The 18,951-nt window shown below is 46.8% G+C and overlaps 1 protein-coding gene across 1 annotated transcript in view; it reads right to left on the reverse strand.

Annotated features, from left to right (window-relative positions):
* Positions 1-13,615: 13,615 nt before the first annotated feature.
* LOC119977384 (ras-related protein Rab-38-like) overlaps positions 13,616-18,951 on the reverse strand; it is a 75,317-nt gene continuing 69,981 nt past the window's right edge. Inside the window, exon 3 of the mRNA XM_038818232.1 lies at positions 13,616-14,026. Within this exon, the coding sequence (XP_038674160.1) occupies positions 13,871-14,026 (156 nt within the window). The 3' untranslated portion in view covers positions 13,616-13,870. The remainder of the gene's footprint in view (positions 14,027-18,951) is intronic.

Consider the following 18,951-nt stretch of genomic DNA (forward strand, 5'->3'; position numbering starts at 1 on the left):
TGCCGCTTTTCAAACTTATTTAGCTGTCCGTGATGGTTAAGATCTGGTGAGATCTCGCGAGGCGCAAAGACCATCAAGAATCCCAGGAGAGGCCTCTCCTGTGATCTACCAACCGCATCCTGCCTTGAACCCGGCAGGACACATCTGGTAAATTGGGCCACTCATTTCTGAATCCATTGTCATAATATACACCAGTATATCATGGTGCAGACACACACTGATGGACACACACAGAGACCAATCAACATGTAGAAACACCGCAGCCAATCACCAGTTAGAATACACACACTATAAAGGCAGAGGGCACCACGGTTCCCACTCATTCTGGATGCTGCCTCTGAGTGTAACAGGAACTTGTTCAGCCCAGCACGGACTCACAACACGTACTGAGAGAATCAACTGGTTCGGACAAGGCTTAGGTCTCTAGTTCAAGTTAGCATTATTTAGACCCACAGTCATTGTGTGTTAGTTAGTTAGGAGTAGTTTCGAACATACACCGAATCACCTGGTAACAAAGAGCTGGTCAATGGCGAACGGGGCAACGTCCTTGCAGCTCCTGGTTCTGGCGCACTTTTGCACCAAATTCCGAGAAAACCATACTAAGGCAAGTTTGAAGCTTACACTCCTTCAGCATCTCAGCTGGGGCCACCCTGGTCACAGCGTGCGGGGTAGTCCTGTGGCAAAATAAGAAACGAGCCAGCCGAGTGTCCATCAAACCTGTAGACTGCTCCTTGAGGCTCTTTTGAATGTCTGTAATGAATGTCTGCTCAACCATTCGAAGCCGGGTGATACGGGGCGGTACGAATGTGCCGTACCCCATTCGCCTTCACAAATCCTGAGAACTCTTCACTCCTGAGAATCACCGCGGAGGCCTCCTTCAATGGGCACCAACCGGAACCGCATTGACCGTGTGCGCACGCGACTGGCGGCGATTTTCCAGTTCGCGGAGAATCGTGGGAGGGCGTCAGACCCGATTGCTTGTCTGACGTCTCATACTCCACCCCGCGCCGAGCGCGATTTCAGCGTGGAGGCTCAGATAATCCTGCTCCATGTTAATATTGGAGGTCTGCTCTTTTCTTTATGCCTTCATAAAATGCCTTAACGATTTGATTTTGTGGGTACTTTCACAACCCTCTTCCCCATCCTCCACACTCACTGCCACACCTGAAGTAACCAGAAGTTCCCAAGAGAAACATACCCCATCAAAGAATTACAGAAGTGTGAAGACACAGGAGGAGGCCATTCAGCCCATTGTGCCTGCACTGACTCTCCAACTGAGCATTATGGCTGAGTGCCTTCTTCTGCCTTTTCCCTGTACGCTTGCAAATTGTTTCTATTTAAATAGTCATCTTGGTTGCCTAAATTGCACAAAAGGTACTCAAAGCAGTCAGACAAAAATTACATTTTCCCTCCTAATTGTGTTACTTGAAGAGACATATTCACAGGCACCATTTCATAACATTTCATTGATATAAATCATTAACTTTCTGCACATTCTGATTCTTTCTGCACAGACGCTACCAAAACTACTTATTATTTCCACTGTTTCTGTTTTATATCGAGCAACCACAGTATTTTTATTTTGTAAAGGCGCAAAGAATGCAGATGAAGTATTGGAACAATATGTCAAGTTACGTGCACTAAAATCTGACATGCAAATACTAAACATGGAAACAATTGCTATTTACCTGCACCCCCAAGTCGCATTTTGTTTTGCATTAAAAAAGATGCACTTGGTGAACAGGGCCAGTGTCACAAATCCTTTTAATCTGAATTCAGTGATTTGTTATGATTTGTGAATATAACCACAGAAAATTGTAAGAAGATACAAAACACTTTGAAATGTTGTATACCACATAAAATGGCTGTTAATCCCTTTATCTTTTACCATTTACATTTCTATGTTTGATTGAATAGCTGTTGAGAAATGAAAGATAGAATCTGCATTTCAAAGACTGAAGACAAAGCATAGGGTCGGGGGAGTAGACAAAATCCAGCATAAATATATTTGATTAGTTCTCAGTGATTTTATGAGCAATCAGAAAACACCGGAAATCAGTTATAAATGGATTTTATGCTTTCCTAATAAAATGGAATTGATAAAATTGATCGGGGTTCATTTAGACATGAAAGGCTTTATTTTTCACAAAAATTAATCAGATTTTAATGATAGCAAAGTTTAACCAACGCAAAATACTCTGGCATATTGTCTACGTATTTAAATTATTTTACAATGGCGGCGTACACAATTGTTAACTCAACATTGTAGCTTCTCTGTTGTTCATTAATCATTTCAATACAAATGCTCTTGTGTTGGGTAATATATCACAATAATATTGTAAAATGAGAAATTTCATCCAAAAGCAGAGATTTGCATTAGGTTTCGTTTTAAGAATTCTCCCTCCAACTCTGAAGAAAATTTCATTCAAAGGGCAGGAATCTCCACAACATAATTTTTCAAACCTCTCCCAGCTTTGTCACTGTGGTGCGCACATAAAAACTTCTGAATTAAGAGCAGAGGTAGACCATTCAGCCCCTCGAGCCTGTCCACCTATTCAATAAGGTAGTGGTTGATCTGATTGTGGCCCACCTCCACATTCCGTCCACCCCTAATAGCCTTTGAATCCCTATTAGTCAAGAATCTATCTACTTTTGCCTTGAAAATATTCAAAGGCCCTGTCCTCACTGCTCTCCGGCCTGCAACATGCATTAAAACATTGTCTGGATTATCCATTTGGGAGACTTCTGAAATTTTTATTTTTAAACTATGTTCATTAGTTCTAGTCTCTCCCACAAATGGAAATATCCTTTCAGCAACCCCACTGATAAGTTTCCTCAGGAACTTAGATATTTCAATAAGATCACCTCTCATTCTAGACTTCAATGGGTATGGGTGCAATTTGTCGAAACTCTCCTCATAAGATAATAGTCCCCATCCCAAATTGGCCATGGGCTGGATTCTCCACATCCCGTCGCCGAAATCACGGCCGGTGCCTAAGTGGAGAATCCACTTTGAAGCAGAAATTGGGACTGGTGCTGGTTCGCCAATTCTCCGGCACCGAAAAGCGGTGTCACCGGGGAGTACAGCGCGCCGCCTGGGGCCATTGCCAGAGGCCCACTCCGCCATCCTCCGCCCCTAACCGCCGAAGTCCCGACGGCGTGAATCTAACCTGGTCCAGCCTCTCGGGATACTTGTGTGGCGGCTGCAGGCTCAGTCCATGGCCATCCAGGTCAGGGGCAGGTGGATCAGAGGCCGGGGGGTCCTTATGGGTGGCCGGGGAATGTTCACCTGGGGGTTGAGGGTCGGGCATGTGGCCGATCGAGGGGGTCTCCTTTGTGAACCAACCTCTGCAGTCCGAGTCCACCATGGAGCACGGCGGGGCCACTAGAGGCCACCGTCGTGTGCATGCGTGGCCTCTGACCCGGAAGTGCGTGGGCAAAGCTGCAAGATTTACTCCAGATCCCTGCTAGCCCACTGCAGGGCTGGGAATTCTTGTCCCTTTAATCCAGGATTTTCAGGAGTAAAACTATTTTGACGCCGGCGTGGGCACATAGTCCCAATAATGGAGAATCCAGCCCCATAATCTACCTGTGGATACACCTCTTCAAACACCATTATTAGTAAGGCAAATGCCTTATTGCTCTAACGTTCACAGTACTTATGTGCCGAGGTAAGGACACTGGAAACTTTGTGCGGGATTCTCTGTCCGTTCATGACAAGGGGGTTCTCCGTTCCCGCTGCAGTGAATGGGAGACTTGGCTGAGCGCCAAATTCTCTGTCTTCACGAGCAGCGGTAGCGGGGCTAACTCACACAGGAAAATGCTGACTCTTATGGTGACTTGCTATTTTTCAGGCATGACAATGAGTATGGGAGTGGTGGTGGAGGTGGGGCCAGGGGTTTGTGACAGTGGCAATAAAAATTCCCCAAGTTTCGTCAACACATAAAGAACCGATGAAGAACTGAACATTGAAATATTGGCCTGGATTTTCATCACCAAGGCATCTTCGCGCATCTGCCTCAGGAGAAAGTGTTTGCAAGGATGGGAATATTTTCCCTGGGGGGGGGGGAGGTGAGACTGGGTGATGGCCAGTTGACCTGGGAAAGAGGTAGGAGGCGGTCATGGGAGCTGCTGAATGCAGAGGGGGTCTGATGAAAGGCCTGCCTCAGTGCTATATGTGAGAATTTGTCCCAGCTATAATGAAAAAAGGCCCCCTGGACTTCACACCCCACCCCTCCAATACACACCCCACCCCTCCAATACACACACCACCTCGCCAATACACACCCCACCCCTCCAATACACACCCCACCCCTCCAATATATACACCACCCCTCCAATACACGCACTACCTCTCCAATACACACCCAACCTCGCCAATACACACCCCACCCCTGCAATACACACCCCACCCCTCCAATACACACACCACCTCACCAATACACACACCACTCCTCCAATACACAAACCACTTCGCCAATACACACCCCACCCCTCCAATACACACCCCACCCCTCCAATACATACACCACCCCTCCAATACACACACTACCCCTCCAATACACACACCACCTCACCAATACACACCCCACCTCGCCAATACACACACCACCCCTCCAATACACACACCACCCCTTCAATACATACACCACCCCTCCCATACACCACCCCTCCAATACACACACCACCCCTCCAATACACACACCACCCCCCCAATACACACACCACCTCGCCAATACACACACTCCTCCAATACACACACACACCCCCCCCCCCAATACACACACCACCCCCCCAATACACACACCACCTCACCAATACACACACTCCACACCTCACCAGGCCACTTCATGCCCCGTGCCAGGCTATGGCTCCCACCCACCCTCATATGGCCCTTCATTCTCCCTTTGCCAAGCTTTAATATCTATTGACCTACTGTACACCTGTGTAGGAAAAATGATCCCTATTGTGACAATAGAATGTGCAAAGAAAGATTTTGATAAAGATTTATTCATTACTTTCCACTATGTTAAGAAAAGGTGCTTTTAGTACAGAGCAATAAAAATGTAAATCTTCCATACACTTTAAAGTATCAATAGTGGAAACTGAAAAAACTTGAAACCTCTTAACGGGGAGAAATTCCTGGCATGGGTCACTGTGTGGAGTCTGCATGTTTTCCCCATGTCTGCGTGGGTTTCCTCCGGGTGCTCCGGTTTCGTCCAAGTCCCAAAGACATGCTGTTAGGTAATCTGGACATTCTGAATTCACCTTCAGTGTCCCCGAACAGGTGCCGGAGAGTGGCGATTAGGGGATTTACAGAGTAACTTCATTGCAGTGTTAATGTTTAATGTTTTAAAACCCTTCCAGCCTCAAATCCATGGTTGATATCTTCATGCAGATAGTGAAGAACCCGACAGCTGTCAAAGTCTGACTGCCTCCATAAACATTTAAAACCCTTACCTGGGATGGGGTCTCAATGAGCCAGCAACAATGCTGTATCTTGTCTCCTTCATAGCAGCAGGCAGCTTCCAAGTCTGTTCCATTTCCCATCATCTTCAAAATGGCCGACGATGGGAACCCTGCCTTTTTGGTCCTGCCTCCGTGATCGGGACCATGAAAATCCAACCCTAACACTGTTAACAATAAATATTTGCATTTGACAGGGAATCCATCTGATCTGAGTTTGACTGCTCTGTTCAGCTCTCTCTCTTTTTGATTTGAGATGTCACGAAAATAAGCAGAATGGGTCTGTTAAGTCACCCAAATAAATGATCAACTACAGAATATAAAGTACACATTATCCAGTATTTTGTAAAGATTATTGTAATTTTTGTCATTTTAAACTTGGTGTGACCTCTGGATTCGCCAATAGTCCCAGTTAGAAATGCTCAGGGCGTACAATAACTGAAAATAAATTAATAGTCTGTTTGAATTGAGAAGAAATCCATCAAGAAAGAAAGCAAGTAACATTTAATCACACAAGGTGGTTTCTGAGCAGTATGTGCTTTATTCTTTTTAACATGTCAAGAAACTACTTCTTAAATAGCAACTACTCTTAAGTAGGCTCCACTACAGCGGTGAATACACATTTGCCAAGTTTGCAGTTTACATGCACTTCCACTCCACGGTTAAAATTGCAACTTTCTAGTCAAAGTTATTTGCCAATGACAGCTACAGCATACGTAAATTTATCCTCATTGAAGTTTCAGAATAAAAACTATCTTCAAACAAAAATGTTTGTGCTTTCCTTTACAACAGTTAATGTTAAGATTGGGAGTGTGCATAAGCAATTCCTACTATCTGAATGGTTCCATTTGTTCACACGGAACAGGAAAAACTTGATAATTAGTGACACAGATAATAAAAAATTTAACATGAACCTGCACGATATGTGGGCATCACTGTATGCACGCAGCCCAAAATGGAAGAGTCAGCAATACTGAGTGTTAATGATTTGTATTGATTCATGTAAGTAACAGCACACACACAATAGACATCGGCTAAGTTCTGTATCAGCACACACAGCTCATTATTAGAGGAAGGAAACTGTACTATCCAGTTCACATGTGGAAAAATATGGGTTGTGAGGTCTTGCTGTCTGTTAACTACATTATTTCAACACCTACTTCAGTTACGTTTAAGTAGGTCAGTGAAAGAGCCATTGACACTTACAGTACCACCATTAACAAAACACTCAGCTCTAATACATGGATATACGCACAGATATCAAATCAGAAAACCAGTTCGGCCTTTTGCAGCATGTTGCTGCCACTATTAGTGTGCTTGTTTCAATTTTAGTGCAAACAGAATCCAGCAGCAATAGGGCGCTGTATTCTTTTCATTTAAATGTTTGTCACAAAAACTCCATATTTCCTCATAAAGTTCTCTCAGCCATTTGGAGGAGCTATGCTTTTAATTACAAACAAGAAACTGCACTGATTTGAGATGTTAGTGATGACAAGACTAATTAAAGTTCTAAATTAAACAGGGGAGATTTTAATTTCCTCTGCCCAATGAATGTGTATTGGTAGCAGTGTTGAACCTACAGTGTGCCCTACGCTTACATGTTTCCCACTCATTGCCATATTACCACCAGGACTTTTCTGAGCTGCCAACGCATTAGCTTCAGGCAGGAGTTTACTGAATCCATTCAAATTGTCATTCTCTGTTAGGACCCCAATGCAAGTTTAATGGGCTGGACTGGACATTTGTTGTGGACATTCTTCTCAGTAAAACTTGGTGAGCAAGAGGAAAATGTCTGAAACTTAACTGTTAATAATCGTTATGGGTGCAAGATGAGCAGGGAAACCCCTCTCTGGGCTCCACAAGAATCACTGGTTCACCTCTCTCTCTGCCTACAATAATCACAACCTGTCCAGACCTAATTCTTCCAGTGGGGTGGCCTCTGGTGGCAAACCATGCTAGCCTTGCCAGTTTATATATTATTGAGGTCTGGCTTTCAACATTTAGCAGGTCTCCTATAGGGATGAGTTGGATGAGTCATGTACTCTGGTATCTGAAAGTTAAAATACCTGCAAATATTATTTCTCCTTTTAGGATTTTTGTCAATGTTAACCTGAAGTCAACAACCTGGAGGTTGACAGCATGAGCCAGTTTAAACTTGAATGGCAATCTTCTTTCCTTCTCTTCGCCTGGAGAAGTATCAGATCTAAAATTATCACTTCCAGCCAATGACTAGCCAAGGTGTAACTTATAACACCCTGGGCTGGATTCTCCTCTAAATTATGGCCCATTGTGAGACAGATCTGTGGTTTAAAATGGAGTAAAAAGAGTCTTAAGGGCTGATTTTAAGGGCCCACCGATCCGCTTCATGAAAATTTAGTCAAAGTGGCATCTAGCAACCATGCTACTTACATCAGGAAAGAAGCAGTGTATGTCAAGGCCATCACTGGCTTGACTTTCTTTGCAATTGAAGCATTCCAGGCAGTGCGAGGGGACATTTGCCGCATTAGTCAGGCAGAAACTCAGCACTATGTCAAAAAAGCATTGATGCCCTAGTCACAAAGGTGAAGCAATTAATGTCCTTTCCAATGAAATGACAAAAGCAAAAAGAGTGAAAGCCATCCAGTTTTAAAGCCGTCAGCATTCTAACAGGCAGGACACATGTACCACTGTCTTGTATGATAACCCCTTCCATGTTATGAACTGGGACAACTTTCACTTTATAATGTACAGCTAGTGTGTGATGTCAGTCACTTCTTCCTGCACATCAATGTCAGATACGCAGGAAGCTGCCATGTACAAACAATCAATCATATCACCCCAAACTCACAGTCATGTGTCCAGGTGGTCAATCAAAACTACCCCTGCAGTCATGGATTACAATACCAAAAAGACATATTTCAAGGCAGGTTAAATCTGGTAGAGCAATGCACTACAGGCCAACTAATGCCTTGTGAATCACTGAATCAAGCTACCTGCTGCACAATATTGAACAAAGGCTTGTTGTTACCAGAAGCTAAAGATGATGTTGAAAAAGAAAAGGAGAGGATACCAGACCATTGAGTTTTCTCAATAAAGGGTGACTCACCGAATAAATGCTTTGCATTTCCCTGTTCTTCCCTCTCAAGATTGCTTTTGTCATTTCTCTTCATATGGTCTCAACCCTCTGCCTCTGGAATTTCCTCCCCTCAGTGACAAGCAGCTTTGCTCTCCTAACTCTAACTTCTGCCAAACCCTCCCTACCAACCCCAACCCCATCCAGGGAATGTCAGAGAGTTTCTTCCAGCACGTCCAGACATTCAAGCCACAGTTGCCTGCTATTCTGCACAAAGACCCACATTTGAAATGCTGCCGCAATTTAATGTTTCCATTCCAGATTTCCCTACATCCCACCAGCGACGACACATTCATAGGTGATACTACTACTGTCCCAAAAACCACTCTGTACATAAAATGTGGCCCCTGCAGAAAACAGCAGTGAGTTAGTAGGGAAATTATGTGCATGGGCATTAGTCTTGCTCGACTAGTTACCCAAGAACTGGAGAAGAATTTAGCCCATAAAACCAACACACAATCCCATTGTTAAATGGGGTCACCTGATCTGTTACAGTCTTAGCCCCAAAAACATCTTTTTAACATTGCTAATATTGCTACATTGAAAGACCTTCATAATGCTGTGGGGCAGTATACCAGCGGCCAGTCAAAAAGATACACAATAATGCAGCTCAGGGTCACACTCACACTTCCCTTGATTGAGTGGCATTCTTCCATCTGTGAGAGATGATGGGAATGTAACCTTGGAAAATGTGAGCTCACTTCCTCTTGCCTCTCGGCAAACAACGTCAGCTGCATTTTCATACAACTGCCTGTCACGTAAAACCAGCATCAGTTCTGCGACACTTCCAAACAGTTCCTGTTGGTCACTGTTGGCTCTTGGGATCAGAGCCCCAATCTCCCCAATCAGAGCCCCAATCTGGGGTTATCAGGGAATGTGGAGAAAAAAGAACGTTTTAATCATCCATGAATAAGCTCCACAGGAGATCTTGTGACACGGTTGGTCGCGTCCCTCATCTGGTCCAGAAGCTCTGCGTTTGGGTGCCACTCCAGGACTAAATGGCCATGGAAGGTGTGTTCAAAACATGATGAACAGGTAGATTATTAACCTGCAAATCCTTTCAATTTACTTCTGGCAGATGCTAAGTACAGGAGAATCACTTTGTCAGGTCAGCCATGATAGTTGTGGAGTGGCACCCTCAATTGTAGCCTCTGGTGACCTTTTCCAAGAAGAACTAGCCACAGAAACAGACATAGGCATGGTAAGCATTGAAGTCTATTTTTTGTAAAATAAATTTAGAGTACCCAATTCATTTTTCCAATTAAGGTGCAATTTAGCATGGCCAATTCACCTACCCTTTGGTAGTCTAATTAAGCTTTACATAACTAATAATCATATTGTGGAGGCAAAACCCTCGCAAACATGGGGAGAATGTGCAAACTCCACACGAACAGTAACCCAGAGCCAGCATCGAACCTGGGACCTCAGTGCGTGAGGCTGCAGTGCTAACCATTGCGCCACCGTGTTGCCACATTGAAGTCTAATTAAGCTTTACATAACTGCTAATCAAAATGTGTTTAAACTAATGCATTAGCTGTGGTGATTTTGTGTGCTTCCTAAAATTGTGTAAGACTGAATATTTTCTTTATAAATGAATATATTTGTGCCCAATATATGCTCCAGAAGTCATTGTTACAAAATGACCTGCACAGAAAAAGAAAAATTATCAAGAGTCTGACATTGATAACACATCTAATTAACATCAGCTTATAAGCAGCTACAATTATTTGGATTCATCTGTTTAGACCACTTTCCGAATTGGACACAGCAGGTTAGTTAATAAAGGCTTCAGGCCTAAATTGCAAATTATATATTTACCTGACAACTCATGATTGAAATCTTCCTGGGCAAAAGAGATACTGGAGCCCTGAGTCAAATTATGAACTATTGAGATTTGAGCCTCAATTTTAATTTGGAACATCTATTTTTTTCTCCATTTTAATCTCTGGCAAAGTAATGCAGCTTTTGAATTGTTCCAGTGCAGGTAGACATTTTCCATGCCCTGGCCTAATTGTTTCTTGCCTGCACCTCAGGAAAAAAAAGTAAACACAAGACTTCCTGTTCAAAAGCATAAACGGTTAAGTTGCACCCTGTTCTACAGTAATTCAGTATCATAGCACAAACAGCAATAAGGTGGAGCAGCACTCCAAATGGTGGGTGGGATTCTCTCAGCCCGGGGCCGGGCCAGAGGAATGCCATGACCGGTGTGAATTGCGCCATGCCGCACCGACGGCGGGATGTGATTCCCCGCTCTGCAGAGAATCGGCGTCATTGGCGCCGGCGTGGTCGGCAAGATGCAGGTCGGGGGCCACACTACGCGATTCTTGGCCCGGGATGGGCCGAGCAGCCATAGCAAAAAGCCCGAGTCCCGCCAGCACCGTTCTAACCTGCTCTCAGCCGGTGGGACCTCGGCGTGGAAGGGTCCGGGGGTGGCCTGTGGGGGAGAGGGGGGTCCGACCCGGGGGGGGAGGGGGGGGGGGCCTCCTTTGTGGCCTGGCCCACAATCGTGGCCCACCGATCGGCGGGCCGACCTCTCGGGCTGGGGGCCTCCTTTCTTCCTTGTCGGTCCCTTTAGCCCTACGCCATTTGGCGGCGGGGCCGGCGCAGAGAAGGGAGCCACTGCGCATGCGCGCGTTGGTGCCGGTGTCACTGCGCATGCTCAGGCTCTGCGACGCCCAGTTGACACCGGGATCAGCAGCTGGAGTGGCGTGGGGCGCTCCAGTGCCATGCTGGCCCCCTGTAGGGGCCAGAATTGCTGAACCTTGAGGCAGTGTTGATGCCGTCGTGAAACGCGATGGCTTTTCCGACGGCGTCAACACTTAGCCTCAGGATCACAGAATCGGGGCAGCACAGTGGGTTAGCCCTGTAGTCTCATGGCACCGAGGTCCCAGGTTCGATACCGGCTCTGGGTTACTGTCCGTGTGGAGCTTGCACATTCTCCCTGTGTTTGCGTGGGTTTCGCCCCCACAACCCAAAGGTGTGCAGGGTAGGTGGATTGGCCACACTAAATTGCCCCTTAATTGGAAAAAATGAATTGGGTACTCTAAATTTATTTTTAAAAAGATCACAGAATCCCGCCCGGTATCTTTCCCTAAACTTAACAGTTAACAAATATATTTATGTTTGTAATTTTCTGCAACACATGTTCTGCTCCATATTGCCTTTCAAAAAAGCAGCCAGCTTTCCTCTATCTAAATCGATACATAACACCTGAGGAAGAATATGACTCAAATAACCAGAGCGAGGTATTTTGACCTTCTTCTCAAAAAAATGAATCATTGCAATCATTAGTATCACAAGGTAACAGATATTAACACTTCTCTCTTCGATCTATTCCATTTGTATCACAGCAAGATCAGTTCTCCAAGGTTAGAATAAGAGGTGATATAAAAGCTAAGAAATATCCTCTGTGCTTCAAAGCAACAATTTTAGTGTCTTTCATACGTCAAGAGTTTTTCACACATAACAGTGTGGGTGAATCTCATCAAAGCTTCTCCCCTCCCCGTCCCACTTCAGCAGAAGAGAACATAACTTACGTAACTAAAGTTAACTGTGAAAGATCTGGGAAGCTCCAAGCAAATATATCCCCAGAGAATAATGGTGCTCTCTATATATACTGGTGTAAACGATCACTGAGAGATAAATAACACTAATTTTTCCTAATTCCATCTGTTTCAGTCAAAATTGTCTTCATTGTCATTTTGATGAACGGTTAAAATTTGATCATTGTGGTGCTTGAGTTGAGAGGTTCGGAACTAAATGATCGGTCTTAATCTACCAGTTAGCAGGAGCAACTGCAAGTGTCCACTTCACGGGGTGATGTGGAGGGAGTTGATTTCGGCTGATTTCAGAATAATATTGACAGGTGCCCTGGACTGATAATAGGGAAAATTCTAGAATGTATTATTAATGTTGTTGTAGCATGGCATTTGGAAAACCGCAGAATCAATAAAATGTTTATAAAATGGAAATCATGTTTAACACGTTTGTTGAGAGTTTTTTTGAGAGTGTAACTGTCAAGGAAGATAAGAAAGAACCAGTGGATTCAGAAGGCAATTGATAATGTGCCACAAAAGAGGTTGAGACAAAAGATGAGGGTTTATGGGATGGGGTAATACATTGGCATAGATTGAGGATTGATTAATGGACAGGAATAAGGAGATCATATTCAGCATGGCAGGGCATACTTAGTGCAGATTTAGTGCTGAGGCCCCAGCCGTTTACAGTTTATATCAATGACTTAGTTAACTCCTCACCACCACCTCTGCTTGCAATAGCTCTACTGTCTTTAAATTGTCAGACTGAATTTTTGATAAACACTACTGGATATGGACCTGGAGTGGGACTTGAACCTTGCCTTCTGACCCAGAGGTAAAAGTGATACCACTGAACCACAATTGACATGTTAAATTAACATGTTCAGATGAGGAACTGTACATAGATAGAACAGTACATAGAACAGTACAGCACAGAACAGGCCCTTCGGCCCTCGATGTTGTGCCAAGCAATGAGCAATGACTGTGGAGGGAATCAACTTGAAAGAGTGAATGAATCAGACGGCATGAGAGAGTGAGGTTGGCATCATTTAGGGTAGCATCATTACGCTAGTAACTGTATCAATCATGCACACAATTAATTGAGCTTCCTCAATGCTTTCTGCTCAATATCACCTTACTGTCCTTCCCCCACAGATGGCATCAGTGTTCATGGTTTAAGTGAAAGTGTTTTTCAAAAATCCAGAATGACAAGTAAAAGGGCATTGCTATCACAAATAGTTTGGCTAATCCTTAAGAATCATGAAATGCTGTCAAAACTTGTGATTTACTTGTGAAAAGGTAACTGCCCTTACTGCTGGCAAAGGAAAATTACACCCGGAAGGTGAAATTCAACTTTTGCAGGGGTATGGAACAGGCAGGGGCAGATCAATCATCCTTTATACACCCTACCAACATTCCTTTGGAATTGCCAATCTGTTAGCACCCCTGTCAAAGTTGCATTTTACGCTCGTTTTTTTTTCCAAAATATAAAGGCAATATCTTCTTCAAAGCTAGTAGTTTTATTGACATCTTTTTTCATGTCATAAGCCTTCCTTTTGTTTCTTACTCCTGTGAAGCACCATGGAATGTTTTGCTATGCTAAACATGTGATACATAAATGCAAGTTGCTGTGATTGAAAGGGACGTTCAATTCATTCAGATTTCTCAAAACCGTCCAGATTCCAGTTGACAATGTTCCTGCTTTAAATGTAGACATTAAGCTGTAACAGGACTGTTTCTACAGCAAGATCTCGACCTAAGACTTAAAACAAGATGAGCAGTTGCCGTTGCTTCTGAAGGAATTGAGTGTTGGGGTGACAGTATCAGACTCAACAGACTCTGCAAGGTCATTCTCACTAGCGATGATGTGTTTCACCAAACATCGAGCTGCTTCATCAATGTTGACATTTTCCTGTGGATGAGAAAAGAAGTTAAACAGCCATCTGTTCACGTAATGAAAATACTTCCACGTTAAGATCCTGGATTGTGAAATAAATGGCATCATTGTGCTTGTACGGGGAATCATATCCATGAAATACTTTGAAAAGTTTGATAGTATTATATTGGGATTAATTTCACTAACTCATCCCACTGAAATGGACCTGTCTGTAATGCTGAGTTATCTCACCAGGCATTATCTCGTTATTCATGCTGCTGTTCGTAAGCCTCATTTTGCTTTGCCTCAATGCCCTGTGTATATGTTAGTATGTCGGGTATTGAAAGGAGGTACAGGGTCAGAGGAATCAAAATGTCAACCTGGGCAAAACTGGCGGTGAGATTTAAATAACATGGGAAATGATACAATGAAACTTCTGGAATATTTTGCTCCATTGGTGATGAGTATTTGAAAGCTTTGTGTAAAAAAGGCTGTTTGATGATACGAGGCTCAGGAACAACTAACTGAAGGGACTAAACATTTTCTCAAATGTTATGACAAAACAGGCAGCATTCAGTTGACTCCCTGTTATATGCAGCACTTGATATTTAGTTCCATTTATTGTAATGATGCAATATTACCAATTTGGCGCTACCATCCAAAATTGGTGTCTATTTCTGTACATGTTAGACAACTGAAAATCGCAGAACGTGCCATGGGCGGGAACTTATTACAGGCACACAGGGCAGAATTTAGCGGCCGCCTTTGCCATGGGCACAAATCCCGTGTTGGCTACTAAATCCCACAAGAGACCAAGAACAGTAGCAAGATGCCTGATTGTGATCTTCCCTGGCTCTCCCCAATGACGTGATCAGGTTCACACCCAGGAAGTGTGCGAACCTGATTTGCACGAATTTCAATCCATTATACTATACTTCCTACCCACCAGGCATAATGTAACGCTGGCGCTAATTACTACTGCTTTTTTTATAAACGGGAACCAGGCACCATGACCTCCAAGAGGGAGGAAGGAGGTGAGCGCCACTGTGTTACGAACCACGCTGATGTTAAATTTGATGGCATCCTAAAACTCAGTAGGGTATCTTGGAACATTGGGGCGGGATTCTCCGACCCCCCGCCGGGTCGGAGAATCGGCGGAGGCTGGCGTGAATACTGTCCCCGCCGTCTCCCGAAGTCTCCGGCACCAGAGATTTGGTGGGGGCGGGAATCGCGCCGCGCCAATTGGCGCGTCCCTCCCCCCGGCGATTCTCCGGCCCGCGATGGACCAAAGTCCCGCCGCTGTCATGCCTCTCCTGCCGGCGTGGATCAAACCACCTACCTTACCGGCGGGACCAGGTGGCGCGGGCGGGCTCCGGGGTCCTGGGGGGGGGGCGATCTGGCACGCGATCAAGGCCCACCGATCGGCCGGCGGGCCTGTGCAGTGGGGGCACTCTTTTTCTTCCGCTTTTGCCATAGTCTCCACCATGGCGGAGGCGGAAGTGACCCCCTCCCCTGCGCATGCGCGGGGATGACGTCAGCAGCCGCTGACACTCCGACACATGCGCGGACTTCCGCCGGCCGGCGAAGTCCCTTCGGCCCCGGCTAGCGTGGCGCCAACGGTCGTTCCCGCCAGCCGGCGGAGCGCCAACCACTCCGGCATGGGCCTAGCCCCTCAATGTTAGGGCTTGGCCCCTAAAGGTGCGGAGACTTCCGCATCTTTGGGGCGGCCCGATGCCGGAGTGGTTCACGCCACTCCATCACGCCGGGACCCACCGTCCCACCGGGTAGGGGAGAATCCCGGCCCGGTTCGTAGTGGTGTATGTGGGGTTTGTTTTGGTATAATGTGAAAAACGATGTACAACCCCGTGAGGAACAGTCCAATTGTTCTGTGAACAATTATAAAAAATGGATGGGATTCTCCATTAGCTGACACCAAAATTGAGGGTTATGGCGTGCAGAGAATAGCTTCCGATGCCCAAATTGCAGCAGGTGGCGGTTTGGCATCAAATCACGATTTCCCTGTCACCACGAAAATGTCATTGCATTTCACTCCACGTGTACTTTAAACACCATTTGCATATCTTTAGTGAGCCCACCCGCGTTTCTCTGCCTCTGATTGGCCGAGTTGCCAATGGAGTGGTTCGCTTGCGCTTTCAAAAATCGTGAAGCTGCTGTTGTGGCTGCTGAGAGAGGGTGTACATAGTTTGCTGACAGTCGTGCCGCTGGCTGGGAGGCTTCTACCAGTACTGGGGGGAGTAGTGGGAGCTGGCCAGAAGGTGGGCTGTGGGTTTGGGTGCACGGGCACGGAGCACCAGTGCTGCATCCAGCAAGTCAGTGCGCACACTGCTAACGGCCCACTAAGTGCCAGGGGTCATATAGGTGTACCCCTGGTGCACCCCCCTTGGTGCCCCCTGGCCCGAGCCGACTTGAGGGCACTATCTGGCAGATCGGGTCTTGGCATGTTGTACGGCGCGACCGCTGCAGGTCGTCGCCTTGCGCATGCGCCGGCATGGACCCGGCAATTTTCCAGATGTTTATATCGGAATGGCCGTGCATTTTATGTGGCGCGGCTGATGGGCCCTCACCAGTCGGAGCATCAGCGCGGGGGCAGCACCAAATTCTGTCGCAAAACCAAACACATTCTCTGGACATAGCTTCAAAATCGGAGAATCCAGCCCTTAGTCTCAGAAGCGGAGAACTTCGCCCAACATTTATTAACTGAAAAGAAAGACAGAGGGCGGGTTTCCCTTCCCGCCGCGCCAGATTTCTGGTTCAGCATGCTGTCGGGATTCTCCATTTTGCCGGCTGGTCAATGGGGTTTCCGATTGTTGGGCAACCCCACACCGTCAGGAAACTCCCGGGCTGCCGTCGAAACGGAACATCCCGAACACTACACACGACAAGAAAAACCATGGGCTGGATTCCCTGCCGTCGGAATGCTCCATTTTGTCGGAAGCCTGGGGTTTCCCGACGGCATGGGGCTGCCCCACAATGGGAAATCCCATTGACCAGCTGGCAGCGCCGGCCCTAGGGTTGCTGGCGCCCCGGGCAAGCTGAACTTCGGTGCCCTTGGGGGGGGCGGGACCGAGGGGGGGGGGGCGGGACCGAGGGGGGGGCGGTACCGAGGGGGGGGGGCAGGACCGAGGGGGGGCGGGACCGAGCGGGGGGGGGGGCGGACCGAGCGGGGGCGGACCGAGCGGGGGCGGACCGAGCGGGGGGGGGGCGGACCGAGCGGGGGGGGGGGCGGACCGAGCCGGGGGGGGGGGGCGCACCGAGTGGGGGGGGGGCGCCCTGGGGAGGGCGGCCACCGCGCATGCGCTGGTTGGCACCTGCCCAACTGCGCATGCGCGGGACCCGAGTCTCTGGCGCCCCCTAGCACATGGCGCCCCGGGCGACTGCCCGAGTTGCCGGTGCCTTGAGCCGGCCCTGCCAGCTGGAGAATGTCAGCATCCCGCCAGCGTGCTGAACCAGAAATTTGGTGCGGTGGGACGGAGAATCCAGCCCCATAATACACTATTAAACTGATGACTATACACATAACTCTGCATGAAATTGTTCCTTGGTCCACAAACCTGTGTTACCTAAACTCTGAGACACCGCTTTTCACAAACAGCATCCAATATTAAGCAACTTTATGAGCTAAATCCAGCAAATAATTATCACAACCAGGTTAAGGTGGTCATGTCTGGGAAATAGTCTTCAGGGTCAGTGAAGGCTGGAAATGGTTGCTTCTTTCAGCAGACTATATCTGCATTGCTGTAGTTTTGATGTTTGAGGGAGAGCTCAAGGGGCTGCAACTGTCTTCAGGATTTTAAAAATTTCATTTACGGGATGTGGGTGTCGCTGGTTAGCACAGCATTTATTGCCCATCCCTAGTTGCACTTCAAGAGGTGATGGTGAGTTGTCTTCTTGAACCGCTGCAGTCCTTGAGGTGTAGGTACATCCACTGTACTGTTATGGAGGGAGTTCCAGGATTTTGCCCCAGCGATAGTGAAGGAATGGCAATATATTTCCAAGACAGGGTGGGTGAGTGATTTGGAGGAGAGCCTCCAGGTGGTGGGGCTCCAAGGTACCTGCTGCTCTTGTCCTTTTAGATGACAGTGGTCATGAGTTTGAAAGGTGCTGTCGAAGATGTCCTCACGTCGGCCCCGGCCTACTTTCAGGTGGCACTGGTGTTGCTGCGACACCCTGTTATGCCCGCTGTGCCTGAGTTGTGCTAGTCTCAGGAAGGGGGGATTCAGATTTTCTGGCCACTCACAGGGTCTCCTGGGTGGAAGACCGCGGGATGTGTTCCAGCGGAACCTGCTCCCTATTGGTGCTCGAGAACCTTGGTTACTCCATGGGATGAAGAGCTCCAGAAGCCTCAGCATCATCTAGCAGTGTCAGTCCTGGAGGCCCACCATTTTCTGAACCATACAGTTGAAGCCCTCAGCCATTGTCCTCAGGGACTGAGCCATACTTCTGAGTTCTCCTATCATGGATCTGAACTCTTGCCCCAGGGTGCCACCCTTGCAGTGTTGGTTTGGATTGGCCACCAAGTTGTGTGTCGCTGCGATGGTGGATAGTGCGGTGATAGCCATGACACTTCATCCGTGTTCTCCTCCTAGGTCGTATCGAGGGTGGACAGTGGGACACTGCTGATGGATGGGTCTAGTACATGGGGTGCTGTTCCTGCAAAGTAAGGGACATTGTATTAATACATTGCCTTGTCAAGGGTTTGGACTGCACATGACTCATTTAAATGTGGTCAATTAGATGTCAGTGCGGTGGTTTCATATTTTTCTCTTGCAGGCCCACCTCACTCAGTGCAGGTCAGCTCCTGCTCCTCCCCTGCAAGCTTCATGGTTCTCTCCTGTACAGAGTCAGGATCCATAGCTCAGACATTCCACTGCCCATTTTTGCTCACTCACATCGGTTGTGGAAAGGCTTATCCTGCAGGAATATAAATGGGGATGATGTGA

The sequence above is a fragment of the Scyliorhinus canicula genome, chromosome 14 (genome assembly GCF_902713615.1).
Source record: "Scyliorhinus canicula chromosome 14, sScyCan1.1, whole genome shotgun sequence".
NCBI classification, from domain to species: Eukaryota; Metazoa; Chordata; class Chondrichthyes; order Carcharhiniformes; family Scyliorhinidae; genus Scyliorhinus; species Scyliorhinus canicula.